Source organism: Tribolium castaneum, chromosome 1 (assembly GCF_031307605.1).
Source record: "Tribolium castaneum strain GA2 chromosome 1, icTriCast1.1, whole genome shotgun sequence".
Lineage (NCBI taxonomy): Eukaryota > Metazoa > Arthropoda > Insecta > Coleoptera > Tenebrionidae > Tribolium > Tribolium castaneum.
In genome coordinates, this window is record NC_087394.1 from 26,344,797 (window position 1) to 26,362,076 (window position 17,280).

At 33.7% G+C, this 17,280-nt stretch overlaps 1 protein-coding gene across 1 annotated transcript; it reads right to left on the bottom strand.

Annotated features, from left to right (window-relative positions):
* Window positions 1-16,247, bottom strand: Galk (Galactokinase). The gene is made up of 7 exons (XM_966809.4): window positions 16,003-16,247; window positions 15,783-15,953; window positions 14,325-14,526; window positions 11,929-12,037; window positions 8,378-8,535; window positions 3,365-3,620; window positions 1-409 (listed from the first exon to the last, which is right to left on the bottom strand). Exons 1-7 carry the CDS (start codon window positions 16,131-16,133, stop codon window positions 57-59), a joined length of 1,380 nt encoding a protein of 459 aa, XP_971902.1. The 5' UTR covers window positions 16,134-16,247; the 3' UTR covers window positions 1-56.
* Between the last annotated feature and the right edge of the window lie 1,033 nt (window positions 16,248-17,280).

Sequence of the window (17,280 nt, forward strand, 5' to 3'; positions counted from 1 at the left end):
TTTTAATCTGTATTAAAATTTATTGCGGTTTTGTTAAACCTAGATACAAAAATGTATTATTGAAAGATGCAAGCACCAGCTTTAGGCGATGTTGCGAAAAGCACCGAATCGATTTGTTCCGGTGGCAAGTGCGAATAGAATTTCTCCTTCAACATGTTGATGTATTTGTCAACGTTCTCTGGAGCCACTAAGGCCACGATGCATCCACCCCATCCGGCACCGGTTAAACGAGCTCCGTAGGTCAGTTCCCTTGATAATTCCACCAACCTGTCCAGTTGAGGATGGCTACATTCGTAGAGGTCTCGCAAGCTCTCGTGACTTTTGCTCATGAGGAGGCCCAGTTTTGACAGGGTTGTGGAGTCGGGGGGGCTGGTGCAGAAGGAGGCCCACTGCTCCACGTTACGCGCCTCTGAAATGGAGTTTTTAGCATAAAAATCACTATTTAATACAATTTGAGTAAAATTTGCTACTGCTTGGCCTATAATTTACGAATTTGATAAAAATTTTGTTATATCACATCACTTCTTTTCTTGGTTTATCATTTTATAACTCCAAGTTACGATATTTTTATTTCTATAACTTCTTTTAAACGTTTGTTTTGTTAATTTATTAAAACTATAATAATAATAGCAAATTTTGTAACATATCTTGAAGACCTTAGTTCTCAAAATAATTTTTGTGTGCATTTACCCTTCTGGCAAAAACTAGTTTACTGTTCAAGTCGTTTTTCTCTGTAAAAATATCATAAAAATGGAAATAACTTGCAAAAATCATCTTAATTCGTTCTGCTACATTTGCGGGCCAATTTGTGTTCAATTGTATTAAAATAATTTTTGCGAGCAATAGTTGAAAGGGTTAGTGGATGAAGGGACTACTTAATATTTTTTTTACATTAACTGTTTTACAAATTTAAATTATTTTAATACACATTCCAATTTTTTGTAGAGTTTCAAGTTAGTTGTTGCTAAAGAGGCTATGACCAATTAATTTTTAGTGTCGCGTTAAAATAACAACTTAAAAATGTTGATTCATTGCGTATTAATTTACTTACGGACATTCAGGGTGTTTCAGGTTTTGGTGCAAGTCAAAAAATAAATACTTACTTCTAGTTGCCCAAAAGAAAAAAGTTTTATCGTTTGCGTTTTTACCACGCTTGAATTTGGTGCTCTAGGTAGTTTTATTCCAAATTTTCATAGTATGAGCGTGAAATGCAAAAAACTAAATCAAAAAATATTTGTTACGACTGTAAAAGGATTTTTGGTTCAACTGGATTTGAATTAATAAACTTCTTTACACTCTGTACTGTGTGTTTATTGAACAAATTCGATGCCATAAAAGTTCCCTTTAGGGCTTTTTTTGAACAATTTTACTGGCACTTTAATGTTAAGTAAAAGTAAAAAAAGTGGTAAAGAGCCGTGCACCAACAAATAAGTCGTCTAAATGCAAAACTTACTCTTTGACAATGAATCATTTTTAAGATATTTGCGAAAAACTATTTTGGAAAGTTGTAATAATATTAGAAGAGCAATCTTCCTTAAATTTTCTTTTTAAATTTTTATGTCAGTAATTAATGATGTAAGAAAATTAAAAAAATCACATGACGCTTTCCTACAGTTTTAATTGGTTCCAAAAGTGAAGGATTAGTGCACCCGAAGTGTCAAATCAAACAGTGAGTTTTGTGCTAAACTCAAAACTTTTGTATAGTTTTAATGTATTAAAAAATTTATTTTGTAAAAAATAGAATCATGAAGCCATTTTTCGCATTTTTAGCAAACAGTGAGCTTCGCATTTAAACGGCTTAAATCAAGACACCTTCTTTCCAAAACCACCTGGCCACTAAAAAACATTTTAAAAATTTTAGTTGCGGTTCCCAATAAAATAAAAAAATCACAGGTGGATGAAGCACTAAATGTTAAGAGATAAAGGTAATGCAAGAAGTTGATCGAAAACTGTGTTCATAAAAAATTCAAAATTCAATTTGCGCAAAAAGTGTAAGGAACAAAGTTGTAGAGAATTAAATTTTCATCAAATAATAATTGCCCTAGTAAAAATGAACCACTTGAACGATTTTAATATTTTTGGGGCCTAAAGCGTTAAAGAAAGAATTATGGTCCCGCGGATTTGTTAACTTCAGTAATTTTTATGGTTCAATCATAGAACACCATTTTCAGCCCTAAATAAACAAATCCAAATAGTCGTAACGGAAACTATAGGACGGAACGTAGATTTAAAATTTCTTAAATATTTTTCTCATGTCTACCGTGAAAATTTTAATCAATATTATAAATAATGTAAAAATAAATTCCCTTTCTGATTTCATAAGTATGCTCAAAATTTAGTTTAAACTAAAATTTAGGAAGCTGCTGTCTATTTTCTTGTTTAACAAATACACCGTGATTCAAAAGGGAAGGACAATCTTTTAAATGGTAATAGAAAATAATAATGAGACATAAATGTGCTTTTAGAATTTCTCTACGACACATAGTTTTGAAGACACGAACGCTTATTAACTCTATTGTTTAACTCTGAACATACCCATTATTCTCTATGTTCAATTTGAGAAAAAACACATCAATGCATTGCGAGTATTGGTCAATGTGGTGTCAATAATCTCAAACTGACAATTAAATCTTGGAGGATTATTCATGTAACGAAGAATTAATTTTTTGAAATTTTTAATCTACTGCTAACAGCAACAGGTAAGAATAAAAAATATTCGAAATGACTTCTAATTCATGCGAATAACTTGACATCAAATAATTATTTTTGCGTATTATTGGTAACTTAAATTAATGTTTTGATATGTGTTTTTTTTCATATTGAATATAGAAAATTTTATAGGTAACGTAATAGCAAATTTAAAGAAATTTTTCGAATTGAAACTTGGAAGAGCGTAGTATAAAATTTTGTTCTAGGCACATAGCCACTTCATCCATTAACCCCTTCAATTAAAAAAAAAATAAGACGTGACGTTATGAATTCAAAATGGCATCATATTTGAAATCGGAAAAGTTTATATTTCGCTTTGGGAACAAAGAAAAATTTCAAGTTTGTTGTGTAGTAAAATCAATGCCAAAATAAGTTTTTCTGTTAAAATTTTTTGAAAAAAATCCAAGCACTAAATCTTCAAGCTGTGGAAGATTAAAACATAAAAGCCTGCAAAACGGCAGGAAATGGGCCTTATCTGCTAATACAGCGCTGTCGAGTTTCTTATCCCGTGATCATTAAGTTTCACCTCCGACCTGTCGAGTCTTTTGTTCCAGCCGGTTGCAATAAAATTAGCCTTTGGGATCCATTAAAGGTGCGTTTCCCAAATGGCTGCTTTGTTTAAAATAAACAGTGCAAAAACAACGGTCTTACTTACCTCGGAAGACGTGGAGCGCCCTTTGTTTCAGCTTGAAACTCTGTATATGTGTGGTATTTTGCGTCAGCGACGTTTGACTCAGTTGGTCGGAAGTAGTTTCAAGTTCTCCTATGATTTCCTCTTTCGTGTAGAGTTCCTCGGATATTGTCTCCTGTACAATCGTTATCATTTGAGTCAGGTCGACTCCGAGAGCTTTTTGCAAATCACCGAGTCGCTTGATGTTGGGCCAATTCAAGCCGCGTTTTTTCGCGATTAGCTGAAATTTTACAAGGGTTGCTTACACATTTCAGTGCACATTTAATGGCTAGATGGGTATTTTTGAAACAAGGGTGTTGGTTGATGTAAATATAGACTTTAGATGTACTAACAGCACGGGGAAATAAATTTCCTTGTTGAATGTTGGTTGCACCTGATGCTTGTTTACAAAATGTGAAATATTCATGCTGTTTAGCAACGTAACGAGATCAATGTGTTCGAAGTGGGATTTTCGTGCGAATGTGTTTAGGCTAAGTGGGAATTGTCGTCTAATCGATACAAGGCAGGATTTGGGACGGATCAAATCGGGCGAGGAACGGATTAATATTATTCTTGTTTCGGGCAAATTTGTGTTTGTTTTTAATTGAAAGTGAAAGTCATAATGGGATTACGTGACGATTATCTGGTCATTGATTTTTCACAAAAAGGGTTTATAAACTATTTCGGACATTTTCACTGATGGAACTTTCGACACGTCAATTAATCGTCAGTTCCCACATGAAATCCGAGAGATTTTCAAGATAGAAGGGTCATCGGAAGGAAAGTCTCGAGAAAATTAACTTTTCCGGTGTAACGCCTCTATTTTATTACGTTTCATGATGTGTCCAATTTCGGACGAGGCTCGAAAACACATTTCTAACAAATAAATTACATTTTGAATTCGAAACAGACAGAGAGATTACACCGAAATTATAAAAGGATTTTGTTTGGTTCAAAATGCACTCTAACTATGCATAATTTCATTCATTACCTTTAATCTGGAATGTTTTTTTCATTTGTAATTTATTTTAATAAATTTGTTAATATAGTACAAATCAATAAATACAAACATAACAAAGTTTTGTTTAGAGTCAATTGAATAGTTTATTTTAATTCTTTAAAAGCACAAAACCACGTAAACAAGCCAATTTGGAGTTGAAACAATTACATTCACAAATAATTACATAATTTGATTATTTGATTTCGTTAAATCCACACTAATGGGCCAGGTTACTACCTATTTCAAATACTGCAAAACAATGCATTTCAAAATCAGAATGTTTCTATGGGAGGTACAAATGTAATTGATTAATTAAAACCGAAACTCCATTTTAATAGTAAAAACGACTATACAGGTGTCTTTCGAGCTCCACCATGGGGATCTCAGTTGTAATAACAGATACGAGGTCGGTTAAATTAAGGCGTTTTAAGTTTTTGAATTATTGAAAAAAATTAAAAAATTGTTTTTTTTTAATTTCTTTAAGGGAAAACCAAGAACTAGACGTTTTTAAGTAATACATCCTTCAGGCACTTTTTTACAAGAAATCTAAATCTGTCTTACATGTCTTACATGCTGATTAAAATTAAGAAAAGCGTGATAAATATTGTTTAACAAACTAAATTCTGACCTTCAAAATCTAGTTTGTTTAAAAACAAAATTGTTGGTGTTTTTTCTAAAGCACTCTTCGCAAAAATGCTTTTTTCTCCATTTTGATCACCATGTAAGGTTCATTTATATCATGTGATGAATTGATGATACATCGTTGTAGTGGAAAAACCACTTTTCAAAAATACAAAAAGCGAATATAGCTTTCATAAGAAAAACCAAAAATTGAGTTTTGTAAATCTGACATCAAGAACTCCTTCGCAAATACGATGACAGATTTAGATTCTTTGTAAAAAAATGCCTGAAAAACGTCCTGGTTAAAAACGTAGTACTTTATTTGTTTTTCGATTGAAAAAATAAAAATGAAAATTAAATTTTTTTATTTTTCCCAATAATTCAAAAACAAAAAATGACACATCAAATTTTCTTGCAGACAATTGAATTTGTATCTGTTATAATGACTGAGATCCGCATGGTGTAGCTCCAAAAACGGTCATCCTGTATACACTGTATATGATTTTATATACAATCGTGTTGAATTTCTTTCAGCAACTTTTGCAAGAATTTGTTTATGTCAATTGATTAATTAACTTAAATTAACTAACCCCTGAGCCTTTGGCTTTGACAATCGATTGTCAAGCATAAGTTCAGTTTCTAATTAAGCGCAGCTTTGTGTAGCTTAATTATAGTAACCCACGTTACCGCAATAAGAACCTATTGAGGATATTCACATCTGACATGCCATAAAGCGGCTGCCATAACTGGTATTTCGAAAACAAAAAATCCTTTTTTATTATTCCCAGTCGACAATACGTCTAAATTGCATTCATGTTGCACTTCATTATGAGGAAATTTGTGTACTACCGGTCTTTGTATTGTGTATAATATGGTTAGTTAGCAATAAAACGATAATTTTAATATCAGCAACATCAACAAAGTCGTTAGCTTAATTAGCATGACTTGATGTTAACCGTATTTAAAATTTAATAAAAGGCATTTAGTCGTAATTAGCTCGTTATTGGCGCATTCTGTTAGTGTTATTAGAAAACTGCGGCAATATCGAAGCGGACTTGTTGCGTTGCTGGAATAAAATCGAGACGACAGTTGCAATTCGAAAGCACCTTCAAACTTAATTAAACAACACAGAAGTTAGAACGGCCACTCGGTGCACTAGAAGACACTCGTTGCCTTAATAAACAAACTGGTAGGGACCTAAGTGGAGTCGAGGGTGAAACATACAATATCGCTGTAAAGTGTTTATGCGGGCGTAACGTGGGGTGCTTTTAAATGAATTCGAATGGACATTAGTCCATTAGACGAATACTTTATACCCGAAAGCGGAATTCCCAAAAATTACAATTTGGCAAACAGCGAGCTACGTATTGTGTAAACAAACGGGAGACAAGTACAAAGTACACACAGGTAAGAGGCCCTCCGGGCAAAAATTACACTCCCAAGCAAAATCTTGTTAAAATAATTTTGAACAAAGCGATCGATGTTCCGTTGAAAGCTTTATGCAGGGAGAAAAATCCAGCTGCAAGCTTTTAGAGAAGAGAATTTCTTGATGCTGCCTTCACCTTGTGCTTGCTGCTAACATCTTCTATTACTGAGAAATAACTTATGCACACTCCGGCAACGCAAAGTCTATTATCAAGATATAAAGCTTGCCAAGTTGGTGCATAGTTGTGGAGCAAACTGCTATCTGACCTATTTATGTTACTGGAACTATAACGGCCTCGTATAGATTCTAACAGCACGTCACGAATAAATAACAAGTGCATCGGCTTGAAAATTATTTACAGGATGGTCGGGACACAGCGAGGCTTTAACCGGAATGAAATGCGCAATATGTGAAAAATACATACATACCAGAGAAAACCCACTGTCCTAAATAGGTGTAGGTACAAATACCTGTTTTCAAATAATTTTGATTTCCTAATTTAATTATTAGTTATACTAGCTTAATTTTTTTTTACCAAGAAGTAATTTATGCTAATTTTGTTTTCTGCCTTATAACTAAAATATATGTCACATTTATTTATCGCGTCTAGTTTATTTAATATTTTCACTAAAAGTACAAAAAATTTGTTTCTGGTGTCTAGTTTGGCATTCGTTGTGTTTGTGATAAACTAATTATTAAACATTTTGTTTGCTTTAAAATATCGTCAAGTGAATGTAGGTAGATTAAGCCAAAACAGCTTTTGTTTTGTTTGTGGTAAAACTATCCTAATAAAACTTGAGAAACTTAAGCGATCAAATGATAAACATTTTCATCCAGGTTTAAAGTCTAATGAAAAGAGTTATACCAAGGTGTTTTGGTGTCTTTGCGATTCGACTTTGATGTGATTAACAATTTTTTGAGTAAATATATTATTTGCTTTAAAATATAATCAAGTGAATGTAAATTTTAACTCCAAACAACTTTTTCTGTTTGTGTTTAAATTATCCTAGCCTGGAAAAGCGATGAACATCGTGAATGTTTCCATCAAGATTTAAAGTCTTGTGAAAAGAGATATTAAGGTTTTTGGGATAAAACTATGTTATTCGTTTACTTCTAGTCTACACTGAGATAAACTGACCCTGTTAGAACAAAAGAAGAAGCAGTTTGTAACATTTTTGATGTTGCAAATATTGTAAAATACTAATACTTATTATAAAGAATATTTTAAAAACTTGACGTCCTATTTCTTTTTCGACTTCAGTATAAAACTTAAGGTTAATTATTCTACCGGTAAACATTGGTTTCATCCATTGGTAAAAAACGTTAAAAACTGATTTTTAGTTTTTTGTTTTAATGACGATTATAATTATTTACGAGAAAATATATAACGAATCTGTATTTAAAAGTTTGTCGCAGTTTTATTTTAGAAGCTAACTAACAGAACTCGAGTTTACCCACGGGTTTACCAATTGTTAAATTTTTTTTTATAAATTCTGATAATTTACTAAAATATTTGAGACCTTTGTGTAAAAACGAGTAAAACCTGCAACTTGGCGAGTTCTGCCACTGATTTTCAATGCACTTTCCAAATGATTTTTTTTCTTCAGTAAATTTGAAAAATGGCCAAGACTCCGTCCAAACTTTCCCTGCATTTATCTCCTTACGAATGTAAATCAAAACTTTGGAATCAGAAATCACTTTCAGTCACTTTTTGTTCTTTGATTTTGACTAAATTCCCTTAAACCCTCGCTCACGTTTAATCCTTTGCCCAAATCCTTTTTTTCAGTAACATGCATCCCATCGGTCAGATTTAAATCACGTTTCTGGTCCCAACACGCAATTCCGCCTAGCTTTCTAATTCCTCGGGGAATTCCCCCGGATTCGAAATGAAAATCGTTTGTAAATACCCCAACAAAGAAAAGGTTTTTTTTCACTACATTAATTCACTTACCTGTGCCGCAAGTCTACATTCTACAACTCTGCAGTTAAAATCAGCTGTGGCAGCTTTGTTGAGTTTAGCTAAACTGTGGGCAATGACAAACACAGCTCCTGGAGGTAGCGTAATATCGGTCGATCGCAAGGGAGAGAATTCAATAAGTTTAGCGCAACCTGAAAATATTGACATAATTATGTGGAAGGTGGAAATTTTTATGAGGCGTTTACAACGAAATGATCCCGATTTATGGATTGCCACGAGCGCTTAGAAACGACAACGAATATATTAATTGTGACCATGCAAATAATTCGGTTCGTAATTATTTGAACTAGAGCTAAAACATTGTTACAGTTCCGTTTGTATTGCTTCCTGTGGCTTTAAATTATTACAGAATTATGTAAATTGCCGGCTTTGCATTTTGTTTAATAATTAAAATAAAAAATTACAAAACGAGCTGAATATTGAATAAGTGCGTTATTTCCCTCGGAGCCAAATCGCCTAATTACCGCTTTAGGAGAAATTAAATAAGTTCGTCTCTGGGGATCTTTTGGCAAATTTCGCAATAAACTTTTCCGATTCGTTTAGTGCGTTTAATCAGGATTTACGCCGCTCTTGTTCTTAATTTTCAAATTTATTATATAGACTAAAACTATCAAAATCGACAGTGCGAATAAATCAAGATAAATAATTACATTGGCGAAAGCGTCGAGCAAATAAGCCAATAGCTCTTGGTGGTTTAGCAACCCTCGAGAGGGTTACGAAGTACGTTGTGACCAAGGTTTTCTGACAAATTACGGTAATAACTCCTCGAGGATGGGCCGAGTTGAGCGCAATTAATTTTTATGTAGTATATTTATTTGAAAAAAGCCAGCTGTAATTGGAGGATCAAACGAGACTAGGAAAAGTGTGTACACAGAGGCGAGCTTTTTGTATGATTGGGTTGGCATATGAAGCTTTTGAAGCCGTTCAACAAATTGCCGATTCGGTGATATGCCCAAAGCTTCAAGCTATAGACCGTGAAATGGTCAATGAATGATGGCAGGCAGGTTAGTGTATACACACTAAGCCGCTTTGCGGACCCCAATTCTGTTCTTCCATGAGTATATTCGACGATAAACTGTTTCAATTATACGCCAAGATGATGGCATTATTATAGAAATTTTTTTGACCACATTTGCGTACTGTTCTGCTGTAATACTTTAAGCCGGTATTAAACTCGGTTAGGTCATCCTTTAATACGTAAAGTGCACGCATTGGCCCCGATGTCGTCCTTTTTTCTAGGTAACTTTTTAATTAATTTTACTCTCCATTTAGATACTACAGTATTACTTAACTAATTGAATTTAGAACTTTGGCAGCTCTCGTATAATTATTCGGGCGAAAATACAAGCACCCAGCGCAAAAATCTTTGTAGATTAATTTTTTCGAGAATACAGAACTTTGAGACAAAATTAAAAATTCATTCTTCAAGAGTGTTCAAGCTTTTTGTTTTGATTTTTTAAATCAATAACCTGATATGTTGACAATACCTTCAGTCAAAGATGCTATAAACGCTTTGAAAACTCTGAAAACTGCTGTTATTTAATATAAAAACTGTTTATCAAAGCTCATTGAAATTTGGTATATGCGAGTATATGTTTAATATTTTTAAGATCAGTATTTTTTTCTGGGTTCTATGGTTAACACATGCATGTCTTAGTTTAATCGAAACTTAAAGGCATTGGCAACTTAAAAAACAACTTTGTCTTAAATAATAGCACTGACAACGCTTATTACAGAAGTGAAAACCGTTTCTTATATCTGCTCTCTAACTCGAGTTATTTCGATTTAAAGTTAGAATTATGACGTCGTAACCGCCTCTCGAGCATTTTGTCCAATTTTAAGATCAAATGGTTTTTGACAAACAATGTTTGCACAAAGTTCAAGACAAAATCTAGGACAGAAAGAAGCCAAGAAAGTGGCAACTTTTTGATTTTGTGAAAGATTTAAGAAAAATGTTCAAATATCTGTCAGATTTTTGGTTATTGGTTATTACTTTTCAGCGATCGTGTGTATTTTATACCATAAGAAGTTACTTTTGGTATACATGAGTATTTTATAATATTTAAATAAAACCGAATTATTTATTTCATATTTCGATAACTCGAATATTTTTGGCAACAGATATTTATCGACTAATTTAAAAAGTTCCACTGCAGTTTATAGTATAAAAGTATAAAATACTTTGCATGTATTAGGAAAAAAATAACGCTCATTTCGCTTTGTCAACACAAACTGTTGTGTCTATAAGCGGCTTTATACGAATATTGTGTGTAACGCCATTAAAATTCCCGATCTTTGTCGTATCAGTAACAAAAGAATACATTACTGCTTGTTAATGCCCATTCTCTTAAGCTTATTGATTTTTTTGCTTTTGAGTTTCAATTTTCAGAAGTAAAGAAGCTTACAAAGTTGTAACGTTCTTATGCTAATTGCTTGAATTTGTTTGATTTAGTACCAATTTGCAAGATGTTTAATACCGCGTTTAATACCACAAGTTCGATCCTGGAATATCTCTCGAGTAATGGATTTGCAGTTATAACATCACACGTATTCTCCCTATAACAGGAATGCAGATTTTACGTTGAATAGTTCATAATCAAGAGGGTGCAATATCTGCCGTTCTATTGGGTGCCGTATCTGTTTGTAATCAACTCTCATTTAATATTTAGTCAATTATAAAATTAATGATTAAAAAAAGTATCTAACAAATGTCCCCAGCCATCGGAACAAACAGAAATTTAATTTGCACACTTTCCAGCAGCAAAATGTGTAAACAAAACGTCGCACTGATACGCCGCGTTCTCTTGGCTGTTAATTAATGTTCGAATCCCTGGATTTTCTAATCACTCAAATTCCCAACAAAAAAGCGTCCTTTTTTCTTAAAAATTGCAAAGAAAGTCGAGCAGAAACTGTAATTGATCGATATATAATCTGAATTCCTCGATCCATTTCGCAAAAAAACTTAATATCCCGCCTAGAAATTGGCTAAGAAAATCTCTTTCTTCCGATTTTATGCATTTTGACATCGTCCCGTAACGAAGTTGCTTTTAATGAGATACGTGATCGTGTCATCCGGTAGTCACATACAGGGCCAATATCGCCAGGATTTAAACGAAAAATGGAATTTTATCGAGCTGAATAAACCGCAGATGCGACTTAATGAGCAATTTGCAAATCAAAGTGGTCGCCAGGTTTTACTAAAAATCGAATGTGTTTGTTGATTAATTTGTCTCAGCTGAAGCGTTTAATTTTTGAACTTTGCCAAAGTTATAGGAGCTATTAATCATTTGAGGAATGACGGGAAGAAAATACGGGAATATCGGAACTGTGACATTATTATCCCCTAAAAATACTAAAAATGTGTCAATAGCCGGGCAATTTGGAGAGTTAAATCCAAGTCGAGACATTTATCACGTAACAGAGATATCGCAATAGATTTTAGTACGTACAAAGGATTCGTCGAAATTCGTCTCATAAATAATTCATAACTTAACACTATCACAAACATATAAAGGATAACTTACCCTCAGTGGCTAAAAAAGCGATAGCTTGGTCCATTCCACCTCCCTGAGTGCCGATATAACGTTCACATTCCGCACACAAATTCGCGATCTTCTCTTTGGACATTGGGAACTAAAATATTATGAGCACCGTAAATATTCAAATAGCGCGAGTAATTTGCAGATAAGCGAGATGTAGCTTTTGTGGTGGTAGACACCAGCGACACGGACCGTATTTTTTCTCTACTCTTCGCTTCGTCTATATCAATTTCCTGAGAGATAGTACTTTCGACTCGTTCTCTCACTCAGACGAAATTTATTATTTGAAACTGAGTGAAATTATTTCGAACGACATCCGGCGACTCGTTTCCAGCCATTGATCCGTTGTATAATTCACATAATTGAGGCACGGCTATACATTCTCCGGATTACGGCGGGATGCTGCACCACCCCGGACTCGGTTCAACACAATCGTATTTAAATCCAATTAATTTATATAATTAATTTCACTGCTGACGCTAAATGGGCACAAATATAAATACTGGACGATTTGCTCGTGTAATTGCAAGGGATTAAGAAAGAAAGCAAACAATGGAAGCAAAATTTCAGTTTTTTGAATAGAATTCAAAATTAAAGATTAAAATTTTGATTAGATTTTGTATGTTTTTATATTTGCGTTTTTTCAAGTACTAGCGATATTTTTTGTAAATTCTATCCAAGAATCGTCAGGAGGCACGGGAATTGTACCTCATCGGATTGTTTAGGGTACAGTTTATGTAAATTTGCTGACTTGAAAGAATTGTGGTGAATTTTAAGGCATTTTTTAAAATACGCAAGCCTCATAAAGTCATAAAGCAGGAATTAAAAAAATCACAAGAGTTACGTTATAAAAAAGTGTACTAAAGACGTCCATAAATACGGCGTGTTAGGGAATGGTTCAGCAAACATTTTAAGGTAGATAGAGAATCGCAAAATGAATCTATTTAGTAAAATTCGAGTATATTATCGAAAATGCAAGCTTAAAGTTCGAGGACTATTGTTATGCGATGAGCGTATGCGTTGCATACTTTTTTTTTGTTGGAACAATTTAATTTAAAACACGTTGCGAAGCGTGTTTTAAAATAGTTTTTATAATCTAGCATTCAGATATAAAAAAGAAGGTTTAAATGTTACCAACAAAAAAATATTACTAACCAAGTCTCTAACACCCTGTGAGTGTATAGTTCTAAAATTACTTATTACTTCATTACTATATTAGTGTTTATATTTTCGTGTAAAATCGGCTTAAAGACAGATAAAATTTCGATCAAGTCCAAGTAGGTCCAACATAAGCCACTCTCCCCTTCCACAGTGCAATTTTTTGTTTACATTTGCAGATGTAAACATGGCTAAAGCACGTCTGAGTTACGTTTGAGTTGCAATCTAAATTTAGTCTAAAATACAAAATTTCAAAGAGAATTTGTGTTTACTTATTCCCTTGATGTCCTTATTGTGGCACAAGAGAGAGAATTAGTGGGTGTATCAAATTAGAAACCCGCAACAACTTTAAATCACAATTTTGATAATTCGTCCGAAAGCAATTAAAAAAGTTCTTTAAGAAAAATTACTTTCACATCAAAAGCCAACAAAATATACTTAGGTATTTATTTTCAACCTTGAACCTAGCAAAGAGTAGAGACACGTGTGTTAGTTACATTGTGTACCAAACAATGTATTTTTTCTAAATTTTATTAACAAACGAGCGATTACCAAATGTTTTCACTAAGTTCCACTGACGGCAAACTTTTTTATTCTGATGATTAAAATTTACTCTGAATTAAATGCAAGAAATACGGTGTAAATTTGGCAATTATCAGTTGTGTGTGATCACAATTGTTAAAAAACTGTGTAAGACATAATTTTTATTTTTTTTAAATGCGGGCAGTGTTTTCTGAAAATTTATTCAAGAACTGGGCGCCAGGAGCCCAAACGGACCGTTTACACTAATGTACAGTCGAATTAAGTCTCCAATTAATATCTTATGAGTTATGATGTATAAAACTTTTAAATAACTTGCAAATTTGACAATAAGTTAAATTCGGCATGATAGAAAACATAAGATTAACAATCAATACCGTTGCTAAGGAAAACAAATTAAAAAATGTATATTAAAAATAAAAAATTAAGTTGATTGAAAAAATCTGTACAATTTTCTACTTAACGGAACGTTTTTATCACCATTCAATAGTTTTGCCCGATTCTTTTGAACCACTCTGTATATGCTTCTTTGGACTAAATTTTTCATTACTTCATTAGTAGGTACTGACATTAGCAAGACGGCCAACGAAAAGTTATTAAAAAGTTATAAAAAAAAGTTTAAGAAAACATTCGTTCACTTTTTTAACCTTGACCGTAGTAAAGGGGGCACGTGTCTTACTTACATTGTGTGCATGAGCAGTTGCTAGGGCTGCAGCACTGACAAGAGCGCTGCTGCTTGAAAGCCCCGCACTTGGAGGTATCTTGCCACTAACCACGACGTTCATTCCTTGCAAATCGACGTCCTTAGGCAAAATATCAAAAATTCCCTTAATTCCACACAGGAAATATTGATGCCAGTCGGGTGCTCCGTCCCCGATTGATATCCTTGGGAGGAAACGGGTCGTAAATTATTAATCAATCGATAAAATTAAATACGGCTGCTGCCTTTAGTGTGCCAAACAAGAAATTGAGAATTTGGGGTGAAAAATGTAATCCAGAAATGTTTATGTTTGTGTCAGTGTTCTTATCTAACATCTCCACTCTCAGCATCCACATTTATTTCGATTAGAAGATGGGAGTGGATGAGAGGGAAGAAAACATGTTGAAATGGGATTAAATCGCTGATTTATAAATTTGATAAATATTAAAACGCCCACAAAAGTATTTTTATCCCCGAAGGTAAACAAGTGTGGAATATTTTTTTAATAAAATAATTATCTCGCAACGAAAATAAATTTCGTTTCGTTGTAATAAAATAATAAATAATCGACATGAAATGGGTTAACAACGTTTCTTTCATCTGCGTTGATTTCCTGGTGGAATACAATGAAGCACGTAAAATCAGTCGATCCAGACTTGTCTCGGAATACAACAATAATGAGCAGACTTTTGCATAAACGAACAATACTTTGCTGCTTGCTGCGAAAAGCAATTCGCGTTTTTGATATCTGAAAATGTGTTCAAGACGCTGAATTTATATGCAACGAGAAGCGGAAATGCTCGACGATTGCGCCCAATTAATTTCCAATCCAAGTGGAAATATTTCACCTCGAGAGCGATTTTGTAATGATTCAAGTGCCGGGCAATAAAACAATAAAGAATCATAATCGGGCCTTTTGTTGACATTAATTAATTGAGATAAAAGTAATTATTTTTTATAAGCCCAAATCTAAGAAAAAGCATTTATAAACTTTATCACAGCAAATTAAAATTTGTCTAAAACGCTTCGAAAAGATTCAATTTTGAAAATATTATCTTTGCCTTTAAAACAAAAAAACATATCTTCCACAAACCCTATAGGTGGCATTTAGCGCTACCTTTCTTTAATTAATTAAAAAGGCATGTTTTATGATTTTGTTTTAAAATATTTCATCTTAAGACTGAAGACCGATTTTGTAGTGTTGTCAACAAATAATTAAAATCAAGTCTTTTGTTGACAACTAATTGCGATAAAATATATTTTAAAACTAAGTGTAAACACCTGAATTGAGTTCAAATTTTTGTTAATCAGTTTTAGAATGTTATCGATATCTAGTTGCGAAAGATAAACATCGTGCCCTTAATAACAACAAAAATTCAATTGTCGTAGGGGAGACCCGCCCAAATTGGCTCAATGTGACACTATTGAAAAAAAAACATACGAAAATTTTTTCAAATCGGTTTCAAAATCCCCGTAGATTTTTTCAGCGTTGTGCAGTCGCAGGATTGATTTTTTTGTGTCCACCGCAACAGCAAGCACAACATCCTGTTCCAAAGCCATTGGACATACTCCATATCCGCAATAATCGATATGTTCGCCAATAAGATTCACCCTGTCTCAATTAAAAATTAATTACTAGTTAATTTCATCAAATTACTTACCTTCCGGGAACCCGGACGTAAAAATCCGGTTTTTTCGCATAATGAGCGGCAAATAATTGCGCCACTTCTTTAAAACGATCGGTTTGCGGAAGTTCACGAATGGGAACGTTGCCGCTATTCTCACTTGGCATAGTTGAAGCGGCGAAACTTTACGTCTATCTTGGAAAATATTTGTTTAGTGAATGATTAAATTACGCGATTATTGAGAGGAATTTTGTGGAATTTTATCATTTTACACGTAGACAACATAACCTAGCTTATCGGCTAACAATTGTGGACGAATTGTAAGTACGGAGGCATCTAGCGACCGGTAGCTTAAGCAAAGTCAAGGCAGAGGCGAGCTCTGTAATCGTCAACAATGATTTTGCGCAATATGGACTTTTAAATATTGATTTTTCGAATTTGGGCTTTCAGATCAAGGATGTCGCATGTGATAACTTACAGACTTTAGCAATTTTTTTAAAGTTATTTTGTCTTTCACTTGAAAATGCGAAGTTCGTAGTTGGTTGGTCCTCTACCGACGAGTAGGAGAACTATGTTGTTTTGATCTTTAAGGTTGTAGGAAAGCTCAACTCTTATAACATTTCTAGTTTTGCTCTTCTCCACCAGAGAAAATTGCGTTCATTTTGAAAAAAATTGTCGTATTCCAATTTTTTAGCACTTTTATCAGAATATTTTGAAGGGATTTTGGAGTTTTTGATATCGTACTGGGGTTGTAAATTTTGCTTAACTTGGCTCAGAGTGTAATATCGCCGCATATTTCTTTGCGGATTCAATGCCGAGCGGTGGATGATGAATGAATCTCGTAAAATATCAAAAAGCGTTTAAAAATCATAGCCTTGCTCGTCCTCGTGTAGAATCCAATTTTAAACTGCGTGCAGAGTAAATCCCAACATCTTCCACGTGAGCGATGATGGAAGAAAGGTCAAAACTGGGACGACAGTGCAAGCAAATTAACGTTTAGCGACGCGGAAAATATAGCGGGTCGGGTGCTTGTATCCATATTGTATGTAACCGATTTCAGGGAGCTTTAGCAAATCCCCCCGTTCGCGTTTTATCAGTGTAAGGGGGTTAGAACTGCTGTATTTGCAGAAACAGGATTTTTATTATGACTATAACTTCGTTACGCCACATTTTGATTCTTGGATTTTCTCGTATAATGGCAGGCATTTATTCATGTCGATTGTTTCCGTGTCGTTATCTTCATGACCGCAGGAAATTGACGCAATTTGGGTTGCGCGTATTTACATAAATGTCATTAGATTGTTTGCTCACCGA